Source organism: Phyllostomus hastatus, unplaced genomic scaffold, assembly GCF_019186645.2.
Source record: "Phyllostomus hastatus isolate PE091 unplaced genomic scaffold, TTU_PhHast_1.1 phas_scaffold_585, whole genome shotgun sequence".
Taxonomy (NCBI): domain Eukaryota; kingdom Metazoa; phylum Chordata; class Mammalia; order Chiroptera; family Phyllostomidae; genus Phyllostomus; species Phyllostomus hastatus.
Window position 1 is genome coordinate 17,505,783 of NW_025334037.1, and position 24,934 is coordinate 17,530,716.

The window sequence follows — 24,934 nt, forward strand, 5'->3', positions numbered from 1 at the left end:
TATTATGCTTATTGCAAGAAAGGTAAAAACACTGAAACCCCCCAAAAAAGGTTTTGCGCAGTGTATGGAGAAGGTACTGTCACTGATTGAATGTGTCAAAAGTGGTTTGCTATGTTTCTTGGTGCTATTGGCATTTTGGCCCAATAATTTTTGCTGTGGGGCTGTCTTATGCATTAGAAGATGTTTAGCAGCACCCTGGCCTCTACCCACTAGAAGCCCATAGTGGGAGACAGCCAACAGATTCAACATATCCAAATCAATAAAGTTTGGTGAAAATAAAACATGCGTCTTTTATTTTACAGAAAAAATCATACAGACTTTTTGGCCAACCCAATACAATCTTTCTTTGTAATCAGCAAAAATATTTATATTATATAATACTCAAAAGAAAACTAATTTCTCTCTTTTGCAAATGCCATGTCTGATAGACAATTATCAAAGCTAATTATAGGATTTCTGTAAGTTACTTTAAGGGCTAGGGATGAATTACATTTTCTAATTACAACTACAATGGTGGAAAAGCAGAGATCATTGCTTAAAAAGAAAAAAAACAGCCCTGAGTGGTGTAGCTCAGTGGGTTGGGTGTTGTCCTACAAACCAAAAGGTTGCTGGTTTGATTCCCAGTCAAGGCACATGCCTAGGTTGAGGGCTAGGTGCCCAGGTTGGGCCTGGACAGGCAAGCTATCCATGTTTCTTTCCCTCTCTTTTCCCCTCATTTAAATAAATAAAATCTTAAAAAAGAAACTTAAAAAAGGGGGGTGGGGATCCAAGATGTCTGTGGAATAGGTGGAACTGGCACTCAGCTCCCAGGACCAAACTGGAATTGCAGTTAAAATATAGAGCAATTAATACTAATCACCAACTGAAGACTGGCGGAAGAGAAGTCTCATCACCGAGGATTTGCAGAAGAAGCCCCATGGAGACTGGTGCGCAGGATGGAGACACGAAAAGGGCTGGCCCCACTCCCACTGTGGTGGCTGAAATTCTGGAGGGTTAGCTCAGTGCAGAGGTTCCTCTTGAGAAGAATGGGGTCTCAGTCTCAAGCTGGGTTCCTGAGCCCAGAGTAACAGAGCTGGAAGAGGGGCTCATATAACGTCTGACTATGAAAATTAGCAGGGATTCTGCCCACCAGGGAGAGATGGCTAGAGACCTAGGAGCCCTCTTAAAGGGCCAATGCACAAGTTCTTGTTCACTGTCACTCACCCTGGGGTCTGGCAAGGGGAGGGCAAAGTGGACTAAAGCCATGTGAGGAGAGTCTGGGGTTTGAGGCTCTGGGGAGAAGGCTGAAGGGACAGCTGCCAGAATCTCTGGGCTGAGTTCTTCTCCCACACCACAGAGGCCATCTCTCTTGGGTGGAGCACTCCCTCCACAGGGCATCAGCCTGGGGGAAAGCAACAGCCCCAGCTCTGGACTCCCAGTTGCTCCCCGCTAAGGAGCTTGCTCCCAGCTGAGGAGGCAACAGCTGCTTGGACCCAGGCGTAGAGATCTGGGTAGACCCAGAGGGTCTCAGGGGGTGTCAGTGACTGAGTGGTGTGGCTTTGGGTCAAGGGCCGTTCCTCCCACTTCACCACCAACCTGACTGGTGCCTGCCCCTTGCAGGAATCCACTAGCCCCATTCTCCATGCTTCCGGCGGCCCCACCCTCCCAACTCCTGGTGGCTCTGCCCTGCCAGTTCTGGGCAGGCTCTGGGACAGACTGAATTTTGTGGCTCTGGGGAGGAGGCCACTTTCCCTCAAGCCTGACTGGCATCTCCCCCTCACAGGAGATCCACTAGCCCCATCCTCCTGACTCCCAGTGGCCCAGCCCCGCTGAGATCGGGCTCCTGGCAGAATCTGGGACGGACTGAGTAGTGTGGCTCTGGGACAGGGGCCATTTTTCTCTCACTCACCCAACTGATGCAGAGTGCTCCCTTCACACAGCCAAATCTTGGTCTCTTTGGGCCTGATAAACTCTCCTGGCCTCACTCTGATGACTCCATGAGACCCTGCCCCACCACATAGGTGTCAAACTATACTGCAAGGTCGTAGTAATCAAAACAGCATGTACTGGCATGAAAGCAGACATACAGATCAGTGGAACAGAATAGAGAGCCCAGAAATAAATCCACAGCTTTATGGTCAATTACTATTTGACTGAGTTTTATGGTCAATAGGTTAAAGATAGTCTATTCAATAAATGGTTTTAGGGACTTTGAACAGATACAGGAAAATGAAATTAGAACCACCTTACACCATACAGAAGAGTAAACTCAAAATAGATTAAAGGCAAATGTTTGACCCTAATCCATAAAAATCCTAGAAGAAAACACAGGCAACAAAATCTTGGACATTTCTCATAGCAGTATTTTTTCAGATATATCTCTTCAGGCAAGGGAAACAAAAGAAAAAATAAATGGAGGGGACCACATCAAACTAAACAGTTTTTGCACAGCAGAGGAAACTCAACAAAATTAAAGGACAGCCCACTGAATGAAGGAACATTTGCCAATGATATGTCTGATAAGGGGTTAATATCCAAAACTTATAAAGAATGTATACAGCTCAACACCCCAAAAAATAATCCAATTAAAAAATCAGCAAAGGGCCTGAGTAGACACTTCTCCAGAGAAGACATACAGATGGCCAATAGACATGAAAAGATGCTCAATGTCAGCAATCATCAGAGAAATGCAAATTAAAACTACAGTGATATATCACCCCACACATGTCAGAATGGTTATCAGTAAATCTACAAACAAGTGCTGGCAAGGATGTGCAGAAAGGGGGACCCTTTTGCATTGTTGAGGGGAATGCACTCTGGTGCAGCCACAGTGGAAGCAGTATGGAGTTTCCTCAAAATGTTAAATGGAATTGCCTTATGACCCAGTGATTCCACTTCTGGGAATATATGCACCCATGTTCATTGCAGCATTATTTACAACAGCCAAGATTGGAAGCAGCCCAAGTGTCCATCAGTAATTGAGTGGATAAAAAAGCATTGGTACATTTACCACTGCTTTGGAATACTATTTGGTCATAAAAAGGAAGGAAACCTTACCTTTTGTGACAACATGAGTAGTCATGAAGACAATTATGCTAATGAAATACGCCAGTCAGAAAAAGACAAGTACCACACTATTTCACTCACAGGTGTAATCTAATGAATGAAAGAAACTAACAAAATAGAAACAGACTCATAGAGAACAGACCGACAGCCATCAGGGGATGGGGCTGGAGAACAGGGTGAAAAGGTGTAGTGATGAAGCAAACACAAAAAATCCTCACAGAGACAACAGTATGATGATCACCAGAGGAAAAGGGTAGGTACAGGAGTGTAAAGGGGGGCAAATGACTGGAGGCAGTGAACACGCAGTGTACAGATGATGCATTATCGGGCTGTACACCTGAACCTGTATAATTAACCGATGTCACCTCAGTAAATCACTTAGGAAAAAGGAAAAGGACATTGATTTGTGTGTGTCCTTGTAATAGTAGTGGGCAGGGTTGCTCTGCTCAGTATCCAGATCTCCGGGGGTCCAAATTCCTCCAGTTAACCTCCCCCAGCCTTTTTCAAAACTTGTTAGGTTGCCGTCCTTTCAAAGAATACACACTTTCTTTTGGGGCTCCTAATTTCTTTCCCCTAAGTTCTCTTTCCTTATTTCTCTTAAAAAATGTAGCCACTAGAGTCTCCACACATGATCTTTAAAACTCTTTATTGAAATGTCATGCCTACAGAGAAACACACCAACCCCAAAAGTACAGCTTGGTGGACTTTCAGGGTACATGCACCCCTCTACCCAGTGCCCCCAAGGCCCCAGCGACTCCCGCTAGTCACTACTCACTCCCCGACGCCCAGCACCGCCGCATGTTCTCATTTTTAGATACTGACTTTACAACCAGAACCCCCACAGAAACTCGCACCGTGCGCATAGTGTGGAATAATCCGATCAGTCCAGTACAGATGCTCACACAGCCACACGACATGGTAATACTTGAATACGCTCCTCTTAGCTCTGGCCTTTGGCAAATCACTCACCATTTTGGTGTTCTCTTTTCCCCTTTACCGTAAGGTCTAAATGAATCTTTCAACTGGGAAATAGGTAGGCACTCTAAAGTGTCTGTACATAAGTGGAAAAAACAGTAAAAGTGTAAAAGCCACTTTTTTGAGTAGGTAGAACATTAGGGTTCCACATTAATACAGAAATAGTAACTGGGAGAGAATAACAATAGCTTCCTAGTAGAGAACCAGAACAATACAAAGCTGACTTGCTTCGCAGTTGTACTTATCAGTTATTTATTATTTTAAAATGAAAATTGCATAATGGATATATATGAATGGTTTGTCTTTTTGTGTATGTTATTATAGGTGTCCAAAATAAGTCAGATTAACAAGGTTTATTCATTTTGTCATTAAGTCTGCTTGTCCGATTTGCTTTAACTGATTTCAGAAACACTGGATATCTATAAGATATATAGGTGACTTGATTGTAAATCATTTATATCTGGTTTTCCCCTCACCAGGACCTGCTAAGTACCAATTACTCCTATTCTTCCAATCTAAAATTGTGTTTCATTTCCCCATTCAAGCAAACTATCCTGGTCCTTCTGAGTAAGAAATTGAAACTTGTGATAAGATTTTTTTCCCTCCATCCATGAGACTTTTAGTAGAACTTCAAAAAAAAAAAAAAGGAATACTGCCCTGGCCAGTGTGGCTCAGTTGGATGGGTATTGCTCCACAAAGCAGTGTCACCAGTTCGATTCCCAGTCAGGACCCATGCCTGGGTTACAGGCTCTGTCCCCCAGTTGGGGCACAAACAAGAGGCAACCAAGCAATGTCTCTCTCTCACATTGTTCTCTCTCTCTCTCTCTCTCTCTCTCTCTCTCTCTCTCTCTCTCTCTCTCATTTCTAGAAGGAAAGGAAGGAAGTCTGAGTAACATATAGTTAAGTCTACTTTATATAGAATGTGGAAATTGTTTTGTTTGTTCAGAAATTACTTCGCATATTGGCCCTGGCTGATATAGCTCAGTGGATTGAGCTCCAGCCTATGAACCATAAGGGCCACTGGTTCAATTCCCAGTCAGGGCACATGCCTGGGTTGCAGGCCAGGCCCCCAGTAGCGGGGTGTGAGAGGCAATCACACATTGATGTTTCGCTCCCTCTTTCTCCCTCCCTTCCCCTCTCTCTAAAAATAAATAAAATCTTTCTTTTAAAAGAAATTACTTAGCATATTGATACACTCTGCATCACCTATTCAGTGGGCACACAGATATGGAGGAACTACCCCTGACAACTAGGCTAAGTCTGTATCTTTGGATTTTAGGGATAGTTTAATAGACTGTTGGTACCCAATAAGTGTGAAGTGATACAATATTTGAGATATCTAATAGAAAACCACAGTGAATTCAAAATATTGTATAATCTTCTTACCTATTTTAAATTGTATAACTCACCAATAAAGAACAGGCAGTTATTAAATATAATTAAATGGCAGGCATTCACACAACAGAACAAAAGGAAGCATTCTCACCAAGTGAAGAAGAACCTAGTGAGACAGCTATAGAAAATTTCATTGGGTACCAGTGGATTTAACTAGTTTCTTTTAAGCATTTACTCTTAGAAGAATGATGCCAGCCTGCAGGAACTATAGGACATGCCTCTAAAAACAAAGACAAGTGCTTCTCCTCTCTAGTTGCTTTCTTTGTCCCAAAATACACTTACTGTAAGCAAGAGTGTATGCTTATGCCACCTGGACCTTACTCTTAACAGATTTAGCTGGAATTCCAGGCTGCTTTGGATCTCCCAGCTATAAGGAAAACTGGCGCAGGAAATGGCAATAAACATCAACACAATAGTTGTGTTGTATGGTTATTGAAATATTTTAACGTATTTCTTCCTTTAAGATATTTATTAATTACCATGCTTGCGAGCAAATAAAAATCAGATGACTAACAGCTCTTACATGTGGATAGAGCTTTATTCTTTAAAGTACTTTTAACCAGATCTGATTTTATTGGTAAAACATCCTTGTATTAGTCTGTTGCATGTGCCATAACTAAATTCCATAGACAAGGTGGCTTAAAGAACAGAGATTTCTCACATTTCTAGAGGCTCAGAAGTCCACAATGGAGGTGTCAGTATGATCCCTGGTGAGGGCTCCTCCTGGCTTGCGGACAGCCTCTTTGCAGCTGTGTCCTCCTGTGATACCTTCCGTGCACACGTGTGGAGAGAGCCTCCCCCGTCCGTGTAAGGCACCAGTTCCATCAGATTAGGACCCCACTCTTGCGGCCACATTTAATCTTCACTACATCCTAAAACCCTTACCTCTAAATACAGTCACATTGCGGGTTAGGGCTTCAGCATATGGATTTGGTGGGGGTGGGGGTGAGAGGTGGGCACAATTCAGTCCATAGCACCTGAACTTCTGAGGTAGTAAGTTAGGAGATTACTTGATATCTTTCAGGTTAGAAAGCTACTAAAATATTAGAACTAAGATTCAAATACAGTTCCTTTTACTCAGCTCCATGCTCTCTTCCTTAGTTACTGATATGGTTCCTCTGACAAAAGAAAATGATCCCGTCACATAAAATAGAGGTCACTGATTGATCACAGAGAATTATCAAAATCAGCTTCATGTTTTTGCATGTTGCATATTTGTGAAAAATGATAGATTTTGACTGTTAAAGTTTGTAAGTGGTATGCTCTGGAATTTTTAGTCAGCTAAAGTCAGGGAGCTCTAAAACTGCTGTAAAAGTACTAAGCTAAACCCTGGGCAGTGTGGCTCAGCTGGTTGGAACATCATCCCATAACCAAAAGGCTGCGGGTTCAGTTCTGGTCAGGGCACATGCCTAGGTTGTGGGTTTGATCCCCAGTCTGGGCACATACGGGAAGCAACCAATTGATGCCTGCCCCTCCCTCTCCCTCTCCCTCTCCCTCTCCCTCTCCCTCTCCCTCTCTCTCTCTCTCTCTCTCTCTCTCACCCACCTTGGTGTTTCTCTGTCTCCCTTCCTCTCTCTAAAAGCAATGAAAAAAATGTCCTTGGGTGAGAATTTAAAAAAAATTAAAAAGAGTAGTAAGCTAAGTTTTAAAATGGTATTAGAATTATACTGTCCAGGCTGGAGTTGCCTTTTTAGCATTCTTCATGTTTATGATTAAAGTATCAAAATTAAGTGTTTCATTTTATATTTTACAGAAGATGATCTAAGAAATATGGGACCAGTAGATGCTCAAGTATATCTTGAAGAAATGTCTTGGAACAAAGGTTGGAATTCTTCTTTCTCTTGATAATCATAAACGGAAATATTAGGGATTTTCTGTAAGGGAAAAAAATCTCAGGAATTTGGAATCTTAAAAAGAAATAATATCTTGGCTTTTTGTTGTTTTTGTCTGGAATATTTTTGTTTCATTCTAAACTTCAGTTATTGATGTCTCCTCCATAACTCATTTCTAGTTATTGTTCTCTTCTAATGAGACGTTAGGCACATGGGTTTCATAAGGTTTTCTTCTTTTAAACTACTTTGGTTTTTGGTTTACTCACCACCTGTGTGATAGGGAAAATAAAAGAGATAGTTTTTTTCTGCCATTCCTATATTGACATTAGAGATGAACTTCCATTAGAATTTTTGTTTATATGGAATCATAAACTGTTAGGGAAAGCCTTTCCAAGTTATATTCTACTTGGAACTTGATTTTATACCCACTTTTTAATTGTGTCTTAGGTGGAAAATAAAAATCTGTCACTCCCCTTTACTTACCATGAAGTCATGTGTTTTTTTTTTCACTTTCCTATTCACTAGAGTTTTAAAATCTCTAGTCACTAGAATTTTAAAATCTAACTTAATTTTTCCACTCTTGATAGTTCTGTAAGTTGCTCTAGCGTGACATTAAGTTCCTTTTTGTGAGTAGAAGCTGTGAATACCACACTTCTGTGTGTCTCTGGACAAATGAAGAAACCTTCCTTGGCTTGGGGTACAATTCCCTTGGGGTTTATAAAAACTTACTGATGAGTATGAATAGGTAGAAGATAAACAGCCCATCCTTCCTGAAACCAAGTTTAATGAGATGTTGTTGTAATGGCAAATTCTTAACTGCGTGTTGGCTCTGACGGGGGAGCGTGTTTCTGCCTGTGGGCCCCTCCGTTGCCTAAAGTGCCAGATGAAATTCTAGAGCAGATATTTTGATTTGCTGCGAATGAATGGAGAACAAGGTTTTTTGTAACTGGGGCTCCCAGGGGTCGACACAATTTCTTGAGCAAAAACTGGAAGAGCCACTGCTGTGCCAACAGAATACACTAGTGGCATAGGCTTTCACTGCTAGATCACGAGGGGACAGAATGATTTATCAGGGACACCCGCCCAACTAAATAAACCTTTTGAAAATATCGTATTATTGCTCTATCGATTAGTATGTGTGTATATGTATTTTATCTTTTTTTTAAAAGATTTTATTTATTTATGTTTGGAGAGGGAAGGGAGGGAGATAGAGAGAGAGAAACATCAATGTGCAGTTGCTGGGGGTTATGGCCTGCAACCCAGGAATGTACCCTGGCTGGGAATCGAACCTGGAACACTTTGCTTCGCAAGCCTGTGCTCAATCCACTGAGCTACGCCAGCCAGGGTGTATTTTATCTCTTATTACACAAATTAGTTCTTGCTGTAGTTGATATGACTAGTATATTTTGTTTACTCTTCTGATAATGTGAAAACAGTGAAGAATGGGTTTTGTAATTTTTTCCTTCAGTAACACTTTAAAAATATAATAATTTAAGATTTTTTAAAAAGAATATGAATTGGTGGTTCAAGCATCTGTTCAGTCAACAAAGGTATGAACTTTCTGAAAAGATACTGAGGGGAGTGCACAACTGAGCTCAGGCGTTGTCATGACCTGCTGTCGTCCTTGAGACTTCCTAAGTGAACTTGTCGGCCAGGAAGTCACGGAGGACGCCAGCCACAGCCACTGGATCTGCTCTAAGCCTCTACAGTTCATCTTAAAACTACAGGATGCCCTGAGATGCTTATTTAAAGTCAGGGTTTGGAGAGTTCTTATCCTTGTGAGAGAACATCCGAGCAACAGTTGCATGAAGCCATTATTTTTGCAGGAATATTTAAAGACTAAGTTTTGCAATTGAATTTGCAATTCTGAGTTGTGTTTTGTAATTGAGAAGAGCATTCTTGGCAGACAAAGGTAAATAAAAAGCAGCTCAACTGGGTGAGTAAAACACTGTTTGAAGATTTCTTCGCAGTCACTTGCAGAGTAGCCCTGGAAGGTGGAGATTTAGAACAGGCGAGGGAATGAAACGCTACACGGTAGACACAGCCAGACTTCCACCTTGTTGATCCAAGGAGAGAGGAAATGTTGCATTTTGTTGTGCTTACCAGGCAGACCTGAAGCGCTCCTGAGAGACCGAAGTTGCACCTTTCCCCTCACAGCTAATCTCTCCTGCAGCTTGGCCATTTTCTCTCCATTCCTCACATTTGAAATGATGATTTCTGTGAAGATATCACTTTGTTCAGTGATAGACGTATAGTATAAGAAGAAATTTAACTAAAGATGGGAGTTTTTAGTTAGCATTAACATTTGGAGTCGTCTCTGACGAAAACTCCACAGTAGCCCACGGTGGCCTCGGCATCATTTACCGAGCACACGTCACCTCAATTATTTCTCGGTGTTCGCTGAGGTGGTAAAAAACAAGAGGGAGATTTAGCTTAGGAAAACCAATGGCTATAATATGTACAGTTTTAGACAATTTAGTAATAAAGCAGTTCACTATGAAAGCATGCTGTATTGTAACGTGTATTGGCTGAGACAGGGAAGGTGTTAGCATTTTTAAATTCAAAATGAATTTTTTTTCCCTGTGGAGAAAAAAGGCATTGTGGTAAGAAATAAAAAGCAGGGTTGAATGAATGAATACATGTTTTCTTTAATGATAGAAGAAACACATAAAGTTGGTTCATTTCATGCTAATTTTTCCAAGGCCAGGCTTCATTAGAGAACAAAAACAAGGCTGTTAAACTAGTTTCTTTTCTTTCCTTTATTCTCTCTTTTCTTTTAGTGGCGTATGTTGAGATCTAAGTGTTAAAAAAATGAGAATTAAGAATTGAGAATTAAATGAAGATGTCTGATTTTAAGAAACCATATCTTGAGACTTAGTTCCTTTATATAACAAGTTATGGCAATAGTAAAATAATGTGATCAGTAATTATTTTTCTTTGACAATCACTTCTCAGTGACAGTAAAATTGAATGACCAGTAAATCAGAATTCTTTATCACTTAAAGGACAGAAGCATTTCAACTGCCCAGGAAAATGACAGGCCTGATAAAATTTCCACATTAGTGCTCATCATTACACCATACTGCCTTCTTCGGGCATCTCATTTCAGTGCCTACCCTTGGGGTCCCAAATCATTTTGTTAACGACCAAACAGGTACACCCACAGAAAACACACTGTAGCGTGTTTACATATAAGGTCTGTCCAAAAGGTATCCAGACATGCAATATGAAAAATAGAGACATTTATTGAAGCAGATAGAACAAACATTGTACAAAGGACAATGATGCCTCAGTCCCCTTCAAAGTAGGCACCTTGGGACCTCACACAGTTCTTCCAGTCACCATCATATTTTCCTGAATCTCGTTGATAATCCAAAATCTCTTCCCTTTCAAAGGTGATTTTAGTTTGGGGAAAAGCTAGAAGTCACAGGGTGCCAAATCTGGGCTGTAGCGGGGCTCAGTCACCTGGGTGATTTGATGTTTTGCCGAAACACTCTGCATGGAAATGTGATACATAAGCAGGCATGTCGCCGTGATGAAGCTGCCAGTCACCAGTCGCCCATAGTTTCAGCCTTCTGAATCATCTGAATAGTTTCCACGGAAGAATGTTCAAGCTTAACACAAAATTTGGTGCAGATTTGTTGCTCTACTCACTTTTAATGCAATGTCCACACAGCACACATGCTCACTCAATGGCGTCTACAGCCCCCACTGACTAGCACAGTGAAGTCATCATTGTTCACACACGTGCATTCCAGTCCATTCTCCTTGACTGCCAGGTTACATCAGTGTCACTCAAACTGGACTTTTTATATTAACAATGGCTGGACTTTTTTTTAGATAGACCTCGTTTTTGAGTTAGGTTTCTTGAAATAGTATACTACCACAACAGAAATATTCAAATATTGAATTTGATAAACAGTCAAGTTAGAGGAGTTTTCTTTGAAAGGAAATACTCCAGGCAAATGCATGCTCTTTAACAGTAAGACAAGTAGGGTTGTTTTTTTTTTCCCTTTACAGTAATATTTTGGACACATTGTTGAGAAGAATGTGAAATTTATATAAATCTTAAGAAAACAGAAGACTTCAAATAAATGTTTCCTGGTCACTTCTGAGCATCTGCTGTTACCCCAAGATCTTTGGACTTACAGCTTCAGTCCATCTGGACAGATAAAGATTCTGTGATAGATAATTTTTAGAAACACCGCCCCTTAATGTTTTTTCAAGTTCTCATTTAGTCTATTTTATATTTCCTGAGGTGCTTCTTTTGCTTTGCAATTTCTGTGGAGTAAATCACACTGTGTGTGTGTGTGTGTGTGTGTGTGTGTGTGTGTGTGTGTGTGTGTGTGTGGTATCAATGTGTATTAGCATTTGAAGCGTTTTTCTGTTTTCTCTGCAGATGATCACTCTTTTTCTCTGAGTTGCCGCTGTGGTGGAAAATACAGTGTTTCCGAGGAAGAAGTAGAAGAAGTTACCCTGGTTTCTTGTGATACTTGTTCACTAATTATAGAACTGCTTCACTGCAGCTGAAACTGTTCGCCAAGTGGAATCCTTTAACTGTATATGCAGGAATGTTAAAGAGAGTCCATTCCAACTTTCTCTATTCAAACAACTATAAGGTTGACCAAGAAAAGATTCTTTTTTTGTAAGTTCTATTATTTGCAAAGATAATATGCAAATTCTACCCCATATTAGTAGAAAATTTAGTTCTTTATATGTATTTATAATTTGCATTTACAGAGCACCAGAAAAGGGCTTTGAATTATAAATTATATTTAGCAAATTCCTATTTGAGAACTTATTATTGATTTCTTTAATAAGCATGTCTCCTTTTTTAATGGTCACAATATCATCATATTCTTTTTTAGTTACTATGTTTTTAAGGTTACTGACATTTCTAGTTGTCAGAGTTGTAGGCCTGTTATATAACTGTCTTAAAATCTCAGGTCATTAAATTAGAATCTTTGAGAATAACATGTGAGCCTATTTCTCCCATAATGAAGCCTGAATGTGGATATTCATGAGGTCATTTCAGAGTGAATAAGGAAGGCAGAGAGGCATCTGTAAAAAAGGAGGACAGCTTTGGAGTCAGAAGACTTGACTTCAGTCCTAGCACTGTATTTTCAAATTCTTCATGTGGCTCTATTAAAGGAAGTAAGCTTCCCGAACACTGCCATCTTCAACTTTAAATATAGTTTAGGAAATGGTAGCTTTAGGTTCAAAACAGGTGCTTTATTTTTCTGTTTTATTTCAGTGTATTAAGATATAGTATTAATGCTTATATTTGGGAATAAGGGACTATTGCATTGCTAGTATGATGAAATGGATCTTTATAATGTATCGTTATTGATTACAGTAGACTCTAAAGATTTTATTTTTCTATACATTTAATATTCTGTGTATAGTATAAGTCAGAACTCATTTAAAAATTGATTTAGAAAGGAATCCTTTGTGGGTTCGTTGAAACCTTCTTAATTTCAAATAAGAGAGCCAAGCTTGTGACTTAGCAGCTTTTTATTAGGCTGAACTCTTTGTATTTGTTGTTGGTTTGGACATAGAAGACTAGATTTCTCCTGACTTGTAAATGTAGCTAAAGTATAAAGCATCTTCCTGGGAGATTTTCATTATACCTATAAAACTACAAATTTAAAAGTGAAGTTGTCATCCAGGTTTCCCCCTAAAATATTTACATCTCTCATAAAATTTAGATGATTTGTTTTGGATTACTTTTATCCATATGTTTTGAATTAATATAGTATAAAAATTATGGGACTTATTCTTTATACTTAATAATTAAAAATCACAAACTGAATAGCAAATAGTTTATTAGTGAATACATGGTTTCAGTGAATAATAAATTCACTTGAACAGAAGACAGTCATCAAATGAAAAGACTAAATCCGTATTAATCGTCAGAAGATCTGTGGCCGTTAGGGCTGCCGCGTAGAAATCCAAAATCACTCAGAGGCCAAATCTGTAAAATCAGAATGATTGCAGATAATTAATGTCAGTGATGTTACGTCATCATCATGTCCCTTTTTTTCATTCATCCCTTTTTCTGTGCCATATAGCTAAACACTTTCTCTTTATTTTTCATTCAAGAACAAATTTCCTACATCATAACAGACTTTAAAAAGTAAATTTCTATGTGTGTATTTAAACTCTAACACGGGTTTGAACTGCGTGGGTACGCTTATATATGCAGAAGTTTTTCAATTAATACACAGCTGACCCTCTGTGTGCCCAGGTTTCTAACAGTGAATTAAAAGCAGTACTTTTGACCCATGTTTAGGAATTCGTGGATGCAAAGGGCCAACTGTATGCATTGTTTCATGTGACTTTGTAATGTATCAGGGACTTGAGTGTCCACAGGTTTGGTGTCTGCAGGCTCCCTGGAACAAACCCCAGATGCTACAGATGAGTTTGGGGCGGGGAGTCAAAAGTTATACAAGACTTGCAACTGCATGGGGGTCAGAGCCCCTAACTTCCACATTATGTGAGTGTCAACTATATATACGTGTGAATGTGTGTGCCTGTGTTTCCTTTTAATTTTTTAAAGTTAACGGTAAACCTAAGTACTTGAATATATGCTTAAGTGTAAAGAATCCTGTAAATGATCCCCAAATGTTGTCTATTTTTCTCCTTACTGATTGTGACAAAAAGGAGAAGCCAGTGAAAATAATCTTTCCTAAGAGCCATATATTGACTACAGCTGGGATAAGTCCGTTCCTCACTGTGCTTCACTGGGCTGCCCAGTTAACGATGCATTAACGATGGTTTGCCTCCAGACTGCTCCTCTGCAAATGCGTCTGAACACAGTCTGTAAAGGATGTGTGAGACAGAGATGTCTGGACATTCAAAGTAAAGGCTTCTTATGCTACAATACAACTAAGATAGTTTGAATGTTATTATGCCAACAGAAAAGTTCTTGATTACCTGTCTCTATGGGAAGAAGGGGTAATAGTTATAGGTGTAGGCCAACATTTTCGTAACTGTTACTGCAACAGTTAAATCCACCAACAGCCTGAAAACCTCAAAGTTCATTTTGAAAGAAACTTGACCCGCAGCTCGGAGAAGCAAGCCTACATTTTAAGCCAAAAACAGTACCTTAAAGAAGATTCGTCCTCTTATTAGTCCATATGGAATAGGCCCATAGTACCTGGAATCTGTAGAATTCTGTAGATTATCACCTTCTAACCAAACGTGACCTGTTGGAACCTGGAATTAAAGAAAGCAGCCCTTTTAAAATGGAAAAAACAGATGTGGGTACCACTATAAATAAAAGTATTTCTTGTGCGGGTAGGGAGAAATATCCTAAAGTTCTCTTTCATAAAATACATGTAAACCCTATGATTTCATTTTTGTGCAATAAAATAACTTTTATTAAATATAAGATTAAGGTTTCAACTTTTTTAAAGACCCGTTTGTTTATTTTTGCCGCATGATTCCCAAACATTAATTTGTTACACAAACCCCAAACTGAGGTTATAAGAGACCAGAACAGTGTGACAGGGTCATTAATTTGATAGACTTCAAAAAGAGGTCATCAGGATGCTGCCTGAAAACGCGCCCTCCTGTCTCAGCAGCAGCCTGGGCAGGGCAGCCGCTCATTCAGCAACATCCTGGGGCCAGTACCGAGGCCAGACCTATTAGACTGCTCATGATGAACTGGATGGTAATTGATTGTGACATCAATTACAAATAATCTCATCATTTTATTGGATGGGCTTGTCAGAATTCTAATTAAGATCCCTGTTCTGCCTTTGTACAGGCCATATCTGTAATGCATTATACTTCAATAATGACCACCAAGAACGGGAAGGGCCTATTATAAAATCATCAGTTGTAAAATTAATGATGGTAACCTTCTAAATGAAAAGACCCTAGTTCCTATATGTCCTGTGTAGTAACTGGTAGATAACGTAAGTGTAAATTTTTACTCAATGGCAAGCATGTTCAAAGAACAGAACATGTGTCTTTAAAAAAAAAGGTTTCTTTGATGAGACATTTGCTCATTAATGTCTGTTTAGCATAAACTTAAAAAAATTACAGCAACAATCTTCAAACTGCATTTTAAAAGTTTTTATTTTATAGGTTGTTTTGGCCAAGAAGTCGAAGTATATTGCCCAGTCCAAAATGATCTGTCAGGAAGGAATTTATTTTCACTGTTCTTTTGAATGGCTATTACTTGAGGGCCTTGTGTGAATAAAAATATCCCTATTCGATTTAATAAGAAATGGCTGCAACTTTCAAAAGTGTCACCAATTACTTCCCTAACACTTTATTGTTTAGAACATTTTTAGGTTCACAGCACAACTGACAGGAAGGTACAGAGAATTTCCACATACCCTCTGCCTCCACACATGCACAGCACCCCCCCACCCTGCGTGACTGACACCCCCACCGCCGTGGTGTATTTGAGATACCTGGTGAACCTACACGAATCATCTGGAGTCCAAAGTTTACCCTAGTGTTCATTCCTGGAGCTGTGTATTCTACGGGTTGGGCAAGTGTATGACATGTATCTTTAACACTATATCAGGGATTATATAATGTTGGAATATCATATATGTAGAAATACTTGTCAAAAATTAGTTAATTATTTTTATTTAGATATACTTAAATGTTAAATTTCTCTATTTGTAGAGAAAAGACATAAGTTTCTTGAAGAATATGACATACTATAAGATTACTCTTTTTTTTATTGATTGATTTTAGAGAGAGAAGGGAGGGGGAGAGGAAGAGAGAAAGAAATTGATTGTTGTTCCACTTACTGATGCATTCATTGCTTGTATGTGTCCTGACCAGGGATCAAAAACCTACAACGTTGGCATATCGGGACAGCATTCTAATCTGCTGAGCTACGTGGCCAGAGGATCACTCTCTCTTATTAGTGTTACTAGTTACAGGTTCTAGGGCCAAGAGTAAGGCTAGTTCCTACCTAGATCAGTGGATTTATATGCAGTGAAGCATAAGGTTGCTCAAGGAGACAAATGAGTTTATCTCAGTTCATAAATGAAAAGAACAAAATAGTGTATTTGGAAAAGCCATGTGTCGTTAAATTCTGAAGTACTGCCTTGGGAGAAGCCACATGTGAACATCTATTGTGTTTAAACTTCCACAGTTTCTTCATCATAGTTTAGGAACACCAGGAAAAGCAAAAGAAGAAAAAATTGTATAGGCTAATACTAACAGGAAGATACAAACCAAAGCTAGAACTCAAATATTTGCTGGTGATTATTAGTAAGTAGAAATTTCTTGTAAAATACAATCACTTTGGTGGCAGTTATGACCTAAGTTTCTTCCAAATTACCTAAATATGGCCATGAAGCGTTCTCTCTGGTGTTGTAAAATTAACAAGTACAGAAAGAAATCTGCTAAGAGAAACCCAGAACATCGCCAGAAGCCTTCGGAGGAGTGCAACCAGGCTAGCTACACCTCATCCTGACTGCAAGAGATGGAACAAGAGGGAGGAATAGCAGTGCCAACCAGTATGTATATGTGGCTTTCTGGTTTATTTAATAATAATAATAAACAAGTAAAAACTCATTTGACCCTTAAAACAACCTGTGAAGTACTGTTACTGATATTTAATAGAAGAAGTAGGTTCCAGTATGGGACATGTTACCTCCTACTTATCTGAAGCCTGTACATAATAATGCCCACTTACAGTAAGGAATAACCTCTGTATCTCACAGACATCAGTGCTTGACACAAAGGACAACAATCAAGGAAACAATTTCATTGCTTATGGTACCTTCAATCTAATGAGCACTTCTCTATAAACAGGAAAACCTCTAAGTGTGTACCTTTTAAAATCAAGCAGTACCTTCTGCTGACCCTGCCTCTCCATCAGTTTGCTCGGCCTCCCAGTAAAAAATTCATGATGTTTGAAATTATTCTGTTTTTGGAACACAACTATTTTTGGTATTGAGTAAAGGCGTACACCTTAAAAATCAATTTTATAAAGGTATACTTTACATACCGTGAAACACGCTCATTTTAAATTGTGACACTAATTTTGGAAAATATGCACATCTGTAAAACCACCCATCACAATCAAGATGGAGAATATTTCCATCATGCCCCAAAGCCCCTTCCTGTTCCTGTCAGCCCCCCGCCCCTACAGCCAGCCCTAGGCAACCAGTGATCAGTTTTCCATTACCAGTGACTAGTTTTACCTCTTTCTGAATTTCATAGGAAAGAGACTGCCCATTTACATGCTCAGTAGATATTATTTAGTGTCTGGCTTTTGTTCAGCAAATTCTTATGATTAATTCATGTTGTGGGTATGTATCAGTCATTCATTCATTGCTTGTGATATTCCATTGTAAATCACAATGTTTATCCATGACCTTATTGATGGGTATTTACATTGTTTACAGTTTGGGGCTCTTACAGATAAAGCACTGTGAGCATTCATGTATAAGTCCATTTTCAGTAAACACCTTGGGGTAGAATTTCTAGGTCATAAGTACATAATTGGCCTTAAAATTTTCCAGTGTGATTATACCATTTTACACTACAAACACCAAGGTATGAGTTTTTCTGTTGTTCCAAAATCTTGATGTTTTCATTTAAAAAATTTTTTGCCATTCTAGTCCATTATTAGTATCACACTGTGGTTTTCATTTGCATTTTTCTGACAAGCATTTTTTCTTGTGCCTATTATGTATCCTTTATGAAGTATTATTAAAATACCGTGCCCATTTTAAAAATGGTTTTTTTCTTATTCTTCATCTTAAGAGTCTTTTATATACTTTAGTTCAATGTCCTGTGACAGGCATTATGTTTTCTCCTGGTCTGGGGTCTTTTGTAGTCTCTATTTATAAGCTCTAGAAATTTCACTTGGCTCTTTTTTACATTTACCATTTCTTTCCTCATTATGTCCATCCTCCATATCCTCAAAAATATTTAGAATTGGTCTTTTGGAGCACACGTCTGTTAATTCCATTATCTCTGTCATCTTTGAATTTACTTAACTGATTTTTGTTCTGGTTATGAGTTACATTTTAGCAATTGTGATTGAGTTGGACATTCATTTGTTGAGTGTATTTTGTTGTCTTTCTTTAGAGTATGCTAAATGCTGGACAGGTCTGCTGGTTTAGGGGGAGGCAGTTAATTTAGCTGTGGCTCAAGCCTTGTTTTTAAGTTTGTTACATTGTACCCACCTAGCTCACAACGTTCTCTTTTGCCCTACCAGTAGGACATGATATTCTGGGGTCTCTACTGAATGCTCTGGATATTCAGTGAGATCTGTCCACTCTGGCTGGTCAGAGTTCAAATGGCTCTCAGCCCCGTGTGAGCTCTGGGAATTACTTAGCTCCCCACTACAGGTTCTTTGCTCAGTCTCTTAAATTGCACCATGAGCAGGCACAGTTTAGTATGCATTCAGCCCAAAAGCCAAGAGAACCGGATCTCAGCTGACCCTGCTGATTTGATCCATAAATTCCAACCACTTACACTTCCCTCCACCCTGATCCCTCGTCTCCTCCACTGAGCAAGGCCACTGTGCAAGTCCCCTCCTCAGGCCTCCTGCAAGTGGCCTTCAGGCAGAGAGGCTGCGGCAAGTGTAGGGCTGGCCAGGCTCGTTTCCCTTCTCTCGGGGATCCATCTGGTCCTGCCTGCTGTGCACTGTCTGAAAATAGCTGTTTCACATATTCTGTCCAATTTTCTAGTTTTTTTAATGACTGAAAGGCAAGTTCAGCACCAGTCACTCCATCATTGTCAGAAACAGATTCAAATTATCTAATGTAAAGTTTTTATTGTGATTTTTAGCATACTTCATAATATGAAGAGAATCCTTTTGGTCAGAATGAAAAGTTCTGTGTGCCTTTGGCATTGCCTTGTGCCCCCTTTGGGGGTGGCTCTTCTGTGATTTCATTTTACTTTTTCCCTAACAACATCTTCAGAAAAGATTTGCCCAACTCAGCCTGCAATTATGTAGGAACAAAGGAGTTCACTATGGTGTTACCTGTATCTCAAAATTGGCAACAATATAAATATTTCCTCAGTAGGCAGAGATTAAATAAAATAAGTTTATTTCTATAATAAAACTAATAGATTTATTATAGGTTTAAAAAAACTAATAGATTTATATGCAGATAGTAAAAAAAAGCTAAATTACAGGGCAATGGGTATAAATGTTGAAAGAAAACTCACAAAAGTTTGTTTTATGTTTCACAATGTACATTTTTGTGACTTGTATGTTATTATTTAGGCAATTTAAAATACATGCACAAGCACTTAACATATGTATCTTAATATGCCTAGACCTTTCAGTGATACTTGTACTTTTAAAAAAGGGAACACTGTCGAATTGAAAGTCTGTTTTGTCTGTGGTGGTGTGGAAAGAACGGCACCCAAGGATGCCCCAGCCCGGATAGCAGGCTCGTGCTCTGTGCAGTGCAGCCAATGACTGCGATTAGCAGCATTGTCACCAGATGTCTGGGTAACTGAAATATCAGCCTAGCTAAGAACTCATTTATTTAAACAAACAAATAACAACACAGTTTGGATAAGGGTCTGAAGCTCCAAACCTCGCCTTACGGAGTGAGGCGAGGAACAGAAGCGAAATGTCCTTTCTAACTCCAAACAGTTCTTGTCTGTTGGATTAACCAAGTTGTTATCACTAAATTGAAAATTCAAGCCAGATAAGAGAAAAAAATCTATAGTAACATTATTATAACAAAATATTAACAGATAAAATAGTGATTAAACTATATTTTTAAATGTATTTTTTTAAAAAGCCACTATAACTTTCCAACTAAGGTAGAATAGGATTTCAGTAAATGCATCTGTACTAAATGTTTTGCAAATTGCCAAAAATGGAAATCCCCCAATTCCATGTTATGTTCATTACTTCTTATAACCCAAACTTTTTAATAGTTAGTTAGATACTTTTCCTTTTTATACTTCTGTACATCTGCCATGGTAACTTAAATGAACACATGAGACTAAGAATATACAGATTGTGTTTTTACAATGAATGCCACATAGAACAGTTTACTTCTGCTCAAATCTGAATTTTCCCAGGGCCTCAGATGCAGCTAACTTGAGGGCTAAATTTTAAAGCATTAAAAGAACCCTTAAATCATGCTTGTTTTTCCTTTCTACGTCAGAGGTTTACTTCCTGAGCTAAGCTAAAACCTAATCTCAGGGCTAGACAAAAGAATCAAGACTAGTTCTCAGCAATACTTGCTGAGGTATGGTTAAGTGCCTCTTTTATGGTACAAGCAACAAATGTAATTGCTTCAGGGCCTGCGGGTGTCCACTTAACAAAAGAGGCTTTTGTGAACCAATCCACAGGTGTTACCTTTCTTGATTCAAGTGAATTCTGATGAAAGAGCCCACAATATCAAATAACACATTTACTAAAACTATAATCAAACTCACTTATTTGATTAAGCAAAGAATATCTAATTAAGTAAAAGTTCTGACTGAAGAGTAAGATATTTGTATTTTGGACCTTTCAAACTCCCCCCCCCCAAAAAAACAGAAAAGCCTAATAACAGATTTGATGTTTAATTAACCCCTTGTCTGCCAGATATTTCATAATTTACAACCAACAGAGGTAAGGGTGGGCACTGTCCCTACAATTGCTTATGCCTCCTTCATGGTTCTCCTAAAATGTGAATGAAAAGGAAACAATGTTTATTGTTATTAAAGAAACAATAACTAATAGTTGTTAAAGAAAATGGCAAGGAGAAGGGCACAGTCTTTGGAATCCTTTTTTGACATGATTATTTTTTTCCTTTCCTTTGATTAAATAGGAAAAGGAGAAGCACACATTTTCTGAAAGCAATCAGAAAGCCGCCTTTCTTTTTGGCAAAGACAAACAGGATAATTTCCCTGCCCAGGAAAACACTTCATAAAATTTTACATGTCATTTCCGTCTAACAATTAATACCCAAATAATCATTTTTTATGTTACCATCTTTCAGGTAAGCAGGATCAAGTCAAATTCCCATACCATTATGTGGTTAATGCATATTCTGCTTAATCATGACATGTAGCCAAAAATGTAGCCATGGTTTGATACTAAGCAGACAAATACTGGAGAGAATATCGGGAAAACGAAGTAATTTATTATACAGTTCTAAAAGGTCTGATAGATGTTGGAAAATCTATTTTTTTACTAAACTAACAGCAATGCGAAACACCACCAGTGAACATGTTGTTGTTTACCCTTCCTGTAACACCAAGATAGCCATAAACAAGACAGATAATGCCAAAAAGGGAGGCATTAAATCTCCCCCGGAGGCAATCAAGTAGAAGAGCTTTTAAGAACAAAAGGCTGAGAAAAGATTATTAAACTTTAATTTTAAGAAAAAATGGGAGTGTCTCAAGTGTCAGTTTTGGGTATCTCTGAAATCAAAATTCAAGGAACAGTTCCACTGACCTACTTTCATTGACATTTTCCTTGCCACAACCTCTTGCCCACACCCATCTACCTGATTGTAGCATCTGGAGTCCCGATGAAGGTGCCCCCACATGCTAGATGCATGACAAAGGGATTCACCATTATATAAGGACCAGGTATGGAACAGTTCACACACTTGATTATTTCGGTGGGTACTATGTCTACGCAGTCCTGCTCTTTTTCCTCTCCGTTTAAATTCTGGCTTATCTTCATCATTCCTATAGACTGTTACTGCCCTTCCGTAATTAAAAATGGTGCTACCTTAGATTCATAGCAGGTTATTACCACAGAGGAATTTACACAGAAGTTACAGACGGCTACACACACCTATAGCATCGCGGTGAGGGTAATGATGGGGGGTGCTTTGTGCCAACAAGTTGTAGTTCATTAGGGAGTGTCTCCCTGCTGAGTAGGTTTTGAACTTACTCTAAGACTTGACCTGCTCATTTTCATAGCTATTGCAAGCTGAGCTCCTTTTCATCCTTATGTGTTTAACACCATTCAGCCTGAATCGGAATCTCTGACGGGTTGTTTGGCATAGAGGTCAAAGATAGTACAGTCCATACTGAGTTCAAAATGGGGCCCTACTACTGTTAGTTAAGCACCTTGGACAGGTTATTTAAACCTCATTTATACACCTGGGACTAATAAATAAATGCCTTACAGAAATATTCTGACAACCTAGAGGAATAACACATAGGCTCCTGCATCTAGTAAGTACTCACTGAATATTAGCTTGTTATTAGCAGTTGCCCCAGTTGTTGCTGTGAATGATGCCTTCTGGGCTTTTTCTTTGTTCCTGGTTTTCCTGCAGCCTACTCAGAAATTTGCAAAGTGCACTGTGCTTTGTAATTTTACTTTGGTTATGTTTTTATCATTTTCCTTTATACTGTATTCAATTACACAGTTCTGATATTAGCCAAGACCGGGAACTGAATCCAATATACTATAAAATGTACATTAATTGTGAATAGCTGCCATATTAATTATGTTAACTGACATAGTGAAATTCACTTGTAACACTTAATCATCCAAATGTATTACTCAACACTAACACTTTCATTCTTTTAATAGGACTCTTCATCAAGGAATATATATTACACACCAAATGCTTAGGCTCTCCTTGATGAAGCACTGCTTCTTCAGAATGCGCTACCAAGCTTCCACCGAGTCAGGTTAGAGGAAGAGGGAAAGGGCTGCGATTGAAGCCAGTAAACAGGCCCTTGCATCCTAGCCATCTGTTGTAACGTCCTACTCCTACAGAATCTTTTCTCTAGAACAGTGAGTTTTTGCTCTCTGATTTCTTTTCTTGTGCTATTTATAAAACAATGTTATGCCTGCTGTATTTTTGGATTAGTATTTAAAAGAAGCATCTTTCTATGGTATCATTTCAAGATTTATCTCTGTACTTTCATTTTAAAGACTTTTCACTTTTTATTTTTAGAAGATAAGGGGAGAGGGAGAGAAACATCAGTGTGAATGCCTCTGGCACACCCCCCCTACTGGGCACATGGCCCGCAACCCAGGCATATGCCCTGACTGGGAAGTGAACCAGCGACCCTTTAGTTCGCAGGCTGGCGCCCAATCCACTGAGCCACACCAGCCAGGGCTGTACTTTCATTGCAATATGACCTGATGTATACTCTGGTTCTCATATTCTAAAAGATGAGTCTAACATAATGAAACACAGTGTATTTCATAGAGTAGTAGGATATAGTGGTAAGTATATAAATAATGAGTTTTTCCCATGCTTTCAAAAAAAGTCTAAATGGTTGGTAAATCAGATAGATACAAAATATATATTAAAGTATTTCCACCAAAATTTTGATTCCTGGCACTTTAAATAATTCTTCCCAAAGTCAAAACTCATCCCTATATGGACTTATCTCTACAGGCAAAACTCTGTAGTTTTTTTCAATGTCCATGGCCTCCATGCCTAACTGTTTCAGACAGATTGGCTAGAAAACCGATTCACAACTGAAATGGTATTAGAAATAGATCAGGTGTAGGAAAGTGTCCATACTCCAAAAAAATGATTAAAATATGTAGCTCATTTGGTACTTGATGTTACTAATGCCTTAAAAAATATTGTGTTGCATGTTCTTTGACAAATTATCCTACTTGTATTTTATTCACCAAAACCACAACTCTAATGTCCCATATCCTAGAAGTTATTTAGAATGAAATCTAGCTTTGTGTTTACAAAATTGCAAATTAGGCAGGTAGACGACAGATGCAATTTTTGTGATGATGGAAGCTACAAAGAGAATAGCTTAAGATATTTAAAAAGATTGATCTCTGAAGGCTGAGAACATCAAAACATTGTTTTGATTAAGAGATCAGGAAAGTGCACTGTGGACATCAAGGAAGGAATAATACAACATCCAGATAATCATGCTGGGAAAGCACCTTTTCCCCCCACTTCCTATAATGATTTAATTACCATTATGTTAATTTAAAATTAATATATCACAGGTTTATCAGACAGGCTTTTATACTACTCAAAAATTGAATATATCTTCTCTTCATTTCCCACATTAACAGCCCCCTCTCCCAGAATCCTCTGTTTTAATATTCTGTGACCCCTACTGCTAAAGCCAGAGAACGGGGTCAGGATGAAGCCCCTCAATTCCACTTCTCCCAGCATCTCATCCTGTCTAGGTATTTCCTTAATCTCTCTCCAAACTTTGTACTGCTTTCCACTCTTAATGTTATTGTCTCAGTTATGTCTTACATCCTATTAACTGCGGTCCCTGCCTCCAGCCTCTCCTACTCCAAGCCATCTTCTATTCATCTATACTCGTATGAGGGTCATCTTTAAAAACTAACAGTGATAATGTTGCTCCCCTGCTTGAGACATGCAAGAAACTGAGATGCACTTACTTTTTTTTTCATTTTTGTCTCTGTTCACTACCCCCTCCCCACAATATGTTCCAGACATAGCAACTTACTTTTGGCAGCTGCCCAAAGCACAGTGCTGCACTCTCCCTTCTAGACCTGACTAGACCTGAACGTGACACTTGCTTTGGCTAACTCCTACTTATCCATTAGAACTCCCACTCAGGTTTTACCTCTCCTCTCAGGAATAATGCTGTCTACCCCAAGTGGAAAAGAGCCTCTTGCATCTTATCATAACATCTTGTATATAATTCTCGTACACCATATTGTAGTACCTGTCTGTTCCTCCAGCTTGACTACAAGCTCCTAAAGCTGTACTGTCAAATATGGTAGTAAATAGCAACACATGTGTCTATTTTACAAATTA

At 38.9% G+C, this 24,934-nt stretch overlaps 2 protein-coding genes across 4 annotated transcripts in view; one reads left to right on the forward strand and one right to left on the reverse strand.

Moving 5' to 3' along the window:
* The window catches only part of DNAJC24 (DnaJ heat shock protein family (Hsp40) member C24), a 56,266-nt gene extending 41,626 nt beyond the window's left edge, over positions 1-14,640 (forward strand). The window contains exons 4-5 of the mRNA XM_045825415.1: positions 7,169-7,237; positions 11,647-14,640. Coding sequence (XP_045681371.1) covers positions 7,169-7,237; positions 11,647-11,777 — 200 coding nt within the window. The 3' untranslated portion in view covers positions 11,778-14,640. The remainder of the gene's footprint in view (positions 1-7,168; positions 7,238-11,646) is intronic.
* The window catches only part of IMMP1L (inner mitochondrial membrane peptidase subunit 1), a 55,834-nt gene continuing 43,955 nt past the window's right edge, over positions 13,056-24,934 (reverse strand). For all 3 annotated transcript variants that reach the window (XM_045825413.1, XM_045825412.1, XM_045825414.1), the window contains exons 6-7: positions 14,355-14,465; positions 13,056-13,221 (exon numbers count right to left, since the gene is read on the reverse strand). In XM_045825413.1, the coding sequence (XP_045681369.1) occupies positions 13,153-13,221; positions 14,355-14,465 (180 nt within the window). In that variant the 3' untranslated portion in view covers positions 13,056-13,152. The remainder of the gene's footprint in view (positions 13,222-14,354; positions 14,466-24,934) is intronic.